The sequence below is a fragment of the Limulus polyphemus genome, unplaced genomic scaffold, assembly GCF_000517525.1.
Source record: "Limulus polyphemus unplaced genomic scaffold, Limulus_polyphemus-2.1.2 Scaffold2905, whole genome shotgun sequence".
Lineage (NCBI taxonomy): Eukaryota > Metazoa > Arthropoda > Merostomata > Xiphosura > Limulidae > Limulus > Limulus polyphemus.
In genome coordinates, this window is record NW_013668515.1 from 95,339 (window position 1) to 106,209 (window position 10,871).

Genomic DNA, 10,871 nt, shown 5'->3' on the forward strand with positions numbered 1-10,871 from the left:
CTGTGTGTTTCTTTTCTTAATTTAAAAGCAAATATTAATTGAGTAATGTATAGTACTAAAATTTGAATTATAATCTACAGTTTGATACTAAAGTTATTGACATAAATTCATGAAATAATAGTTCAATAACATTTTGAATGTGAGTCAACAAACGGAATGACATGGCCTTTCACCCGTGACCCATCTCAAAAGGGTTAAAATAAACAGCTTACCAAAATGTGAGAATTGTTAGTTCTTTACTCTTGCTAATATTTTCTGGCTGTCATGTTTTTTTCTTATTATTTGGATAAGTGTAATGATATTTTATGCAAATGAACTCAAGTGGTTAGTGTATACAATATTTAATATCATGTACTTTGATTAGGAATGAATTTCAGATATTTGTTTGACCATTTCATGAATTTCTTGTTAAAAATATCTTTAGTAATGTCCTGATTTAGGTTTCTTCATATTAATATCACTGTATTTATTGTGTAATATTTCAATTATTAAAATTGAGCAAATAGTATGTAGCATAAAGTGAAATTGTCAATTTTTTTTTTCTTAATTGTTGACTTCTCTAGGGTTAGGATTACATATTAGCTAAAGAATCCTCTAACATCCTAAATTGCAGAAAATTGAAGAACTGGAAAAAGAGATTTTGAATGGTCAAAGAATGCAAGGGCCTCAGACAGCCGAAGAAGTGTACATTATGTTAAAGAACAAAGGAATGGAAGACAGGTTAGTTTCTAAATTAGCTTTTGATGTGAAACATGAATATACAGTCAAGTGTTTTTAGTATAACTTACTTCTGTTAGATTTTTGTTTGCTCTGTAATAGTCTTTAACAACATTTAAAGAGCCTGTTTCATTGGGTGTATTACTACAAAGCATTCAGTTTGCATTGCAGTCAGGCTGATTAGATGTATAAATATGACTTTATCAGTACACAACCTGTTTGTGGCTCACACCAAGAGGATGATTGAAAATTTTTATGCTTCAACTAATAATTTCATGAAGATACTTTTTTTTTTTTCCTTTCAAAGTAAAATATTATTCTAGTGTTTTTTGTTGTTTTTTTTCTTCAAAGCTTGCAAATTTCTTATAGATCTAATTATTGAATCCTCTAAGCATTTGGCATTGACATGGTCATGTTAGTAGTGAACACTGATGTATTTCATTACCACATCTAAGAAGCCTCGGTTCATGCTGTTGAGCTTCAGTGTTACATTATGTTTTTGACATTAAATGAAGAGTGGCATAGCAAGCAAATAAAGTAGAAGTTGAATAAAACTAATACTAATTTTTTTCCAAGTTTTACTTTTTTCAATAAGTGATTGTACAGTTTGTTGACACATAACCTGCTTAAAGGAATGAAAGTTTGAAACCAAGTCTTCTGAACATTAACTTAATATTTCATGAAGAATTTGAGCTTTACCAGTTTGAAAGTGATGTCCAAATTTGCTGTTTCTTTCATTCAAGGATGATTGTATACTACCTACCACCAACTTTGTTTAATGGGTGTCTTTGTTACTATATCCTTGTTGTTTTTTTCCCTCATGCCAGGTTTCCCTTGTTCACAGCCGTACATCAGATCTGTCAGGGTCAGCTTCCTCCGACACAAATGGTGAATTGTATACAGAACCATCCCGAACACATGTAGGGATGCAAGACATTGCTTTCTGTCCTGTGTTCCGGTATTTCTTCTCTTTGTTTTTAAATGTTTGTAAATTTTTTTTTTTGGTAATCCTCAGAGCAAGTTAACCCTGATTATTTTTAAAAAATGACACTTGTTTTCAAGTACAATACCTTTCTTACTAACGGTATAAAGAGATAGACATAATGCAGACAAAGAAGGTTGATTGCATGTGACACAAAACTTGATACACAATGATGCAGTTGGCATAAAACCCAAATTTAGCTATAATTAAGGGTTACAACTATAACTTAACAAATTTTTCTTTTGTACTGGTTTGACTATATTAAAGCAGGATTCACAAGATTAGTGACCAAAATTTATTATCAGAATAAATATTCAAGTTGTAGCTCATTGAGATACATAGAAATATTGAATATTTTGACACCAACTGGATGAACAGTAGTGAAATGACAGATGTTTACATTTTATTGTTTTTTTTTATGATTATAAATAATATAAGACAAATCTACCTTATTGATATTATTTATGTGAAAGATATAAAAAAACTATTATTTATTATTGGTATTATGTATACGGATAAAAACTAAACTTTTCAGAATTGTAAATTCCATTTTTGATTTTTGGAAATAATATTGCAAAAATAGTCAAATATTCAACATGAAATTCCCTTAAATAGTAGTCAAACATTTAAAATAACTTTTTATAAACATCTTGCTGGCATATGCAAAAAAAATCGGTTTTTGTATACAAAATTAACTTCTACAGACAAAATTTAAACATCCACCATTTTATTTCTGTTTACCTTGACCTGAAATTGGTATCTATGTATTCCGATAAGATAGCACTTAATTACTAACTCTGGTATTAACTTTTGTTCATCATCTTGTCAGTTCTTCTTTGATGGATATAGAATATATATTTCTTGTTGATCAAAGAGTTAAAATCTTGATCATTTTCTTACACCATTCATTTAAACCGTAAGATTAAGTTGTTTTTTAAAAAAACTGTTCTCAGTATGTTAGAGCTGGCTCAAGGAATCTCTTGGGATTTTGTGTACTAGTGTATGTAGTGGCAAAAAAAAAAAGCCATATGTCAAGATAAACAGTGCCATAAAAATATCTTCAGCATATTCCAGTCATAAAAATTATTGAAACAGACAGTCAGCAGGAACTGCCTGTGGCCATAGCTCTATGATTTTACATTGCTTGCAACTGTACAAGTTTCATTCTTGAAAGCTATTATTAAAAGTTATGTTATGATTTTTATTTGATTTTTGTACTTTCTTTTGTGAATTTGATTGAAGTTGTTTAGTTGAATGTTGACCTGGGTTTTATGTACATGTATTTCACTGAGTAAATTGGTACTTTGATATAAGAAAATAAACAAAGATAGCAATGTTTAATTTTTTTTATATAATTATTACTTTCATCAATTTCCACCATAGTAGAGAACTAATTAAGGATTCAGTTTTGTAATCTTTTTTTTTCTTGAAGGGGTGTTTTGTATGTTTTATTGTTTATCTCTAGGATACTGAGAAATATGATTAGAGCAATGCGACTGTTTTATTATAGCCTGTTTGAAAAAAAAGTAATTTTTGTAAAAAAAATTTACTTCAATTAGAAATGCAATTTATTTTACATCAGCTAATGTATAAGATTAACTCGATTAAATGTCCAAGTGAATTTACAAAAGAACGCAAAACCTGTTTTAAAGAGATTATCCTAAAATTTCCTTTTTACTCACAAAATGTGTTTAGTAATACTTTCATATCCCACAATGGTGAAGTTACCCTATATTTTATTTCAGTTGTAAAACTCTGGTCTTGATAATCACTGCTTCTCCAAATGTAAGTTGTCGCTCCATAAACATTTCACAAAAATATCTTTTTGTGACGTGTTAGCAGTTTACCATGACATTTATTTAATGTCTTTTTGTTTATGGAAATGTGTTGCATCAAAACGATACTAATCTTTCATGTGAAAAGGTTAAGGAGAAATTTTTTGTTGTTTTAACAATCTTTTTTTTTAGTATAGAATAATTACTAATGGCGAATAGGTTTTAAAATGTTTCTCAAGATTTTAATAATAATTTTACACCAGCACAGCTTATAATTGCAGTGTAGTGGGCAGAGACTTTGTTCTGTGTTGCTATGCACATCCTAGTGTAAATGTAAATATTATGTGACCACTTAGTAATTTCGTAATTATGAGTGTTCAGAACTGACTTGTGAATGTAATTTTATAATAGAATTTGTGAATGAATTCAAAGATTCTAACTTTATCCACTTAATCTTAAATGCTGTTATCTATAAATTTTTAAAAAAAATTTATACTGATTATTATAATTTTTTATTTGAGGTAAAGATTGTTTATTATTATTTGTTTCACATGGGTGAGCAAAATGTAAGGCTATTTTCCAATAAGAAAATGCTATGAATTATTACAATATGATTATAAAAGTTAAAAAAAAAACTGAACTCTTCATTAAGAACAAATGGCTTTAAAAGCAAAAACGTTTTAGTGCATGTATTAGAAATTGAATAAATAAAAATACTAGTCAGGGTGATTAGCAATACCCCATGTGGGAGGGGAGCTCGGAAAGAGTTCTTACAATGATACTGATCCAAGTTATGTACCTGAGTGACATTGTTAATTGTAATTATTTGCTGATGGTGTTGTACTTTTAACCTCTCTTGATTGTAGCTCTTTCTTGAGCACCAACAAATAAAGCTGACTTTTGTACCTATTGAAGAGCATAGTTCCGTCGTTTCTAGTGCTTGATTGTCGCGTGGCATCTTGTTTAATGCAAGTACTGCAGCATATCTGATATGTTGATCTAAGTAGAAGAGCTAAAAGTATATTGAAAGGAGTTTATTTATAAGAATAAAAAGGAGTCTATTTCTTGTCCAAAAAAAAAGAAAAAAAGATACTTACTGTAAAATTTCTCTAAATGTTTGGTAGGTTGAGATAAAATTTACAATATCTTGTTTTTCAATTAGTGCAGAGTATTTTTTACCATCACTCAAACAAAATCAAATCAAGGCTTAGAATCAGTCTAGCTAACACTACAGTTGTCAAATTGTACTTTGGTTCACAAAGGTAGATTCAAGATCATTTAAACCTTTACTGTGTAGTATCTTTATTTAAAGAAGAAACTGTTCTTAATGCAAAGAAGAGCAAAGGAAGAGGATGAATTAAAATAAGCAAGTTGAGTATCTTTAATATAATGGCCAACATAGACCAACCAGTTTTTGTGTGGACAAGTTAGAGTTAAATCTAACTGTGCACCTAGAATTGTAATGTATGTAAGCAAGCTGTTAGGCTGGGATGGCAACTTGACAGCACATGTGCCAAAAATGACATCAATGAAATTTAGTTGGGACACTGAAAGATCAAACAAATAAATAAATACATGTAACATTGTTACTCTAAAAATTTATAAAATATAGGTATACGTGTATAGCACGCATAAAACTGTTACACTTTTATTCTTTTGCACCAGTTAAAACTTATTTACCATCCCTTCTGTAGAGGTTGCTACAAAAATTACACTATTATAATCTTTTGAATTAGTCTCCAATAGTTTGAAGGTACTGAGGAGTAAAGTAGGAGTTAGCCTTTTTAAGTCAATGGTCTTTTGCTAGTTAATCTTGGCTCCTACTAGGGAATTTTTGGTCCTAATAGTGAATCATGGCTTCTATTGGGAAGTGTTGGCTCTTACTAGTGAATCAAGTATCCTTAGAAAGTAGATCTCAAAATTCTTTCTTTCTTATTAGTATTTTATGTTGCCTTATTCATATCAGTGAGTTACTTTTCTGCATTTCTAACCCAAACAGATGCCTACTGGCTTAGTTCTGGAACTGCATACTCCACTTTGCTTAGAATAAATGACTCCCAGCATGCACTGCAGTGGTTTTGATTATCATACATTATGTTTAAAATTATATGGAAAAGTTATGTTAACAATTTTTACAATTGATCTTATGAATCAAGAAAGAACAAAATAGTTTGTATTTAAAAAAAGGATTAGGGAACATTGAGTTAAGTGTTTTCATTAGAGTAAACTTGTTACTTGAGATGGATTATAGCACCACCTTTTATGAATAAGTTTTATTATATTAATGTCAAGTTTTATTTATATGTTTCTGTTTAACACTTATATCTTGGTAAAACTGCAATTTAGAATTTATACCCAAAGTCACATGTTTTTTGTTTTGTTTTTCCTTAAAAGGATTTCTCGTTGAAATAAGAGTTCTTGGGGGTGAGACAGTCTTGCTGTGTAGGCCATTATATAAAAAAAAATGCTATCTCGAGTGATAAAATTATTTTTTTACAAGCTTGAAATGCCTTCAAATTGTCCAGATTGTTAGGGGCAGGAAATAATATGGGGCTTTCACAGAATATGTTCATTTTAAACTTGGATATTTATCTGGTGATATATTGGTGACATTATATCTTAATTGAGGCTCATTGGAAGTTAGAGACTGAATATTAGAGTAAGTAAGAGTTTTCATTTCAATAACCTGCATGTGGGGTTACTGTGTTGTTTCTCATTTTGATTATCATTACCAGAAGCATGCTGAGTTTCAGTTATGTTTTATCAAAATTTGTGCTAAATCAGAGGAACATTGACTTGCATCTTGTTTCTAGAAGGGTTTTATAATTACCATATATATAAAAGTGAAATACCCTCCCCAAGATTAATAAAGCTACATTATGTGGCAGCTGTTATGTGTATGTTTGATAAACTAGAGATGTATAGGTTTATTTGAATTCTGACTGGAAACTAAGCAAAAAAAAAATCTGAATAAATTTGAGATTATGGCCATCATGCTGATTAATTCTTGAATCATAATCACCTTCAAATAAAACTTCTCCTGTGGATGAAATTAATATGAAGTGTTGGGAAAAGAGGAATAATACTGTAATTCTTACAATATCAAAAAGAATAATTTTGGAATTTAATGTCTTATAATTTTTATTATGTTTTCTAAACATTACTTTAAAAGATTTTATGTAAGGTAAATCTAACATAACTCAGTTTTCAAGTCAGCAGGGGTGAATTTATCTAGGGGATGAAAGTAGGGGCATATTCTGGCATCTTTTGACATATGATTGAGAAAGAAGATTGACATAGTTCAGCATTCACCCAAACAAGTTAACCAACCACCTCTGTCCACTCAAACATTCCAATGCACCCTGATGCAGACAGTACGAATATAGACAACAGGGCAATGGTTCATTGAACACCACTCATCAAAGTGAAACAGGTCAAACTTACACTTTTTTTTTAGGAATTATGTTTGGTTCCAGAAGCAGTTTATTACTACTACCAGGATGTCAACTGTGCTAAAAAACGAACTTGGGTATATTTCTCCAAGTACACACGATATTTATATTATCCACATACATCTGATCAAGCAATTGCATCTAAAAATACAGCAGTGTGAAGTTTATAGTATTCCAAGTATTAATAGTTTTTAGTAATACGTTTTATCAAAACTTACTTGAATTTGGTTCAAAGGTGTTTATCAAACTCGGTCTGTTAAAGTTTGTAAGTTTATGAGATTGTTTGTTAATTTGCTACTTTGTTGTGAGAAAAAATTCATTTCAGGAAAACAATACAAGATTAGATATTTTTCTTATATTAATTTTTTTTCGTTTGATTTTTTACCAATGGATATAAAAATAGCTTGACGATATTACAGAGGACTTAGATTTTTATATTATTCATTTCTGTATTGTTAATACGAATTTAATTTAATTTGATTTGATCAGTATCCTTTCATCGGGGTGACTATTTAGGTGTTAAACCAGGGATGGTCAGGAATTGTTTTTTTCCTCTTCAAACAAATTAAGTACTCGGAATATTTTTCTTTTTATCAAAGTTTATTTTGCTCTGGAAAACAAATATGTAAACACATAAACGTCGACTAATTCAAAGTCTCAAATATTAGAATTATAAAATATAAAACAAGAATGTGAGCAGGTGGAACATGAATTTTTCTTCTGATACTCAAGTGTGAGTGAACAATATGATGTTGTAAAACACCTAATATAAGTTAATTCCTTTTTTGTAGTTACATAGTGCTGGACCTTGTTTCTACATCACATTGTTCTTCATATGACAGTGGACCTGGAGTTGACTTGCCGGACTGTGAATCTTAGGGTCAGTAATCCGCGTCCCTTGCCACAAAATCGCGCTTTGCAAAATTAGGAATAGTTAGCGCAGATAGCTTCTTTGTAGCTTTTAATGAACAATCGAAACAAAAATTTAGGAAACTTTTTTGTAGTTTACAGAAATAATAAGTCAAGTAAGTAGCCATTTAACAATATCATATAAACTTATATCAAAATGGAAGGCAATAATATTGCTACTTTATTTTCGATATGATGAAAAACAATAAAGACGAACTAGGTAAAAAATAAATACGAAATTTACTAAACATAACTTCTTAATTTTATATTTGGTAATATAGAGTTAAAACTTTTCTACGACCCGGCATGGCCAGGTGGTTAGGGTGCTCGAATCGTAATCAGCGGGTCGTGTGTTCGAATCCCTGTCCCACCAAACATGCTCGCCCTTTTAGCCATGGGGGCATTATAATGTGACGGTCAATCCCACTATTCATTGGTAAAAGAGTAGCCCAAGAGTTGGCGGTGGGTGGTGATGACTAGCTGCCTAACCTCTAGTCTTACACTGCTAAATTAGGGACGGCTAGCGCAGATAGCCCTCGTGTAGCTTTGCGCGAAAACAAACTTTTCTACTTTATGCACTTCTTTTATAAGGGGAGTGACTTCAAATGAATCTGAAATGTTCAGATATCACTTTTTATACATGAAGGATTTTGCTATTGAATAATTTCAGATAAACCATAGTAACACTATACAATATATATCTCTTTCCCCCGATTTGTGTGCCACTACTTTCATGATTAAAATAACAAACTACAACGTATGCTTTGAAAAACATCTTTTACAGCAAGTAAACTACGAAATATATATATATATACAATAAAATAGCTTTTCAAGCAAGGGCGTACAAAAGTTAATTGACGCTCTAGGCCTACAATTTTTTGATGCGCTCCCTTCCTTCTCGAATGACTCGCCAGGAAAATTATCCATAAACACGAGAACAACTATAAACCGAAGTGCAATAAAATGGGTGGAAGTTGGTTTTATCTTAAAATATTTCAAAATCAAATTTATTTGTTGTTTTTTTTCCCCATAACATGCGCCCCTGAAATTTTTGCGCTCTAGGCCCAAACCTTGAAAGCCTATTGGTTAATACGCCCCTCTCTTCAATCAGATCATAAACTGTTCTGAAATTAAAGTTTAGGAATATTATTTATTCACTGAACGCAGTTAATGAATCAGTTTCATTGACAATATATATCTACTTACTGAGAATTTACTAATTCTTGATTCTTAGTAAATTAGTTATATTTTTTAAATAGTTAATTTGATTATTTTATCTGTTTTGTGAATGTCTTTGTTCACAACCCAACAAATGATTCTTAGTAAATTAGTTCGCATAAAATACTACTTGTTATCCATGGAAGAAGGGTACATTCAATTCAAAATGGTCACAATTTGTCACTACTTATTATCCATGGAAGAAGGGTACATTCAATTCAAAATGGTCACAATTTGTCGCTACTTATTATCCATGGAAGAAGGGTACATTCACTTCAAAATGGTCGCTACTTATTATCCATGGAACAATGGTATATTCAATTTAAAATGGTTACAAATTTTTGCTACTTACTGTCCATGGAAGAAGGGTACATTCAATTCAAAATGGTCACAATTTGTCGCTACTTATTATCCATGGAAGAAGGGTACATTCACTTCAAAATGGTCACAATTTGTCGCTACTTATTATCCATGGAAGAAGAGTACATTCAATTCAAAATAGTCGCTACTTATTATCCATGGAACAATGGTATATTCAATTTAAAATGGTTACAATTGTTTGCTACTTACTATCCATGGAACAAAGGTACATTCACTTCAAAATGGTTAGCATTTTTTGCTACTTACTATCCGTGGAACAAGAGTACATTCAATTCAAAATAGTCGCAGTTTGTGTCTGTCTGAATCAAACTTTTTTTTCCAAAAAAACTCAGATTTATCAAATATATATATATATTCAGTAACGTGTATGCCCGCCCCATGTATTAAATAGGGTATTGCTCGGGTTTAAAATACCAAATAACATATTTCTATTTTAAAAAACACTGTTTTTACGTGCTTTTCAGAAAAGTAACTCTGAACTCGCCAGACACCAGAGAGATATATATGACAAATATTCACCTAGTCAGATCTGGATTAACCTATATGCGCTCGGTGCAGAAGCACAGGGCCCCCAGCTCAGAGTGGGCCCCTGACTACCGGAACAAAAAAAAAGAAAACCTAAACTGATTTCTAGAAATAGGTGTATATGACGATCAAAATCCCAAAGTTCCTTGTATGATATTTTCGAGACCCACTAATCAACAAAGTCAAGAAATGAAAAATATCTGGAACCACCCTCGTGGACGAGAACAGTGGTCTGCTCGATTGTGAGTTTGTTTAGCAATTTGAGTTGGCCCTGATCAAATATTTGACGATTATGAAAGTAACTTATTACTTCGAAAAGAAATTGAATTGGTTCTTAGACCCCCCCCCCCAAAAAAAAAAATTATGGGTCCACCACTGTTTGGCATTAAATTGTTAGAGTAAAAACTCGAAATCTTTGCATTGTCAGTAGCAGTTCCATGTTTTCTACTGAGAAAGATTTAACTTTTTGTTATTAATAATAGTAGCATAAGAATGTATTCTAATATTCACATGCCTGTATATATCATATGCTCTATGTAGCTAAAGAAAGGAGAGACAAATTTTCCAAAGTGAAAGGGCCCAAAATACTTTAATCAGGCACTGACACTAGTTTTCCTTTCTTTATATATTCTTTACTATGAAAGCAGGGTGTGCTTCTGTCTTCATGAACAGGAATTTATATAAAAAAATATGTTGGAAAAAGTTTATTATGTAGCTCATATTAAAAATGGCCAGGTGTATAAGGCGCTCGACTCACAATCTGAGGGTCGCGGGTTCGAATCCGCATACCACCAAACATGCTCGCCCTTTCAGCCGTGGGGCGTTATAATGTGACGGTCAAATCCCAACTATTACGTTGGTAAAAAGAGTAGCCCAAGAGTTGGCGGTGGTGGTGATGACTAGCTGCCACTC

The 10,871-nt window shown here is 31.4% G+C and overlaps 1 protein-coding gene and 1 long non-coding RNA gene across 2 annotated transcripts in view; both read left to right on the forward strand.

Moving 5' to 3' along the window:
• The window catches only part of LOC106468185 (glycerol-3-phosphate dehydrogenase [NAD(+)], cytoplasmic-like), a 24,561-nt gene extending 20,173 nt beyond the window's left edge, over positions 1–4,388 (forward strand). Inside the window, exons 7-8 of the mRNA XM_013928598.2 lie at positions 614–720; positions 1,545–4,388. Coding sequence (XP_013784052.1) covers positions 614–720; positions 1,545–1,641 — 204 coding nt within the window. The 3' untranslated portion in view covers positions 1,642–4,388. The remainder of the gene's footprint in view (positions 1–613; positions 721–1,544) is intronic.
• Positions 4,389–8,258: 3,870 nt separating this feature from the next.
• LOC111087961 overlaps positions 8,259–10,871 on the forward strand; it is a 2,758-nt gene continuing 145 nt past the window's right edge. The window contains exons 1-2 of the long non-coding RNA XR_002612574.1: positions 8,259–8,304; positions 8,427–8,430. This is a non-coding gene — a long non-coding RNA (uncharacterized LOC111087961). The remainder of the gene's footprint in view (positions 8,305–8,426; positions 8,431–10,871) is intronic.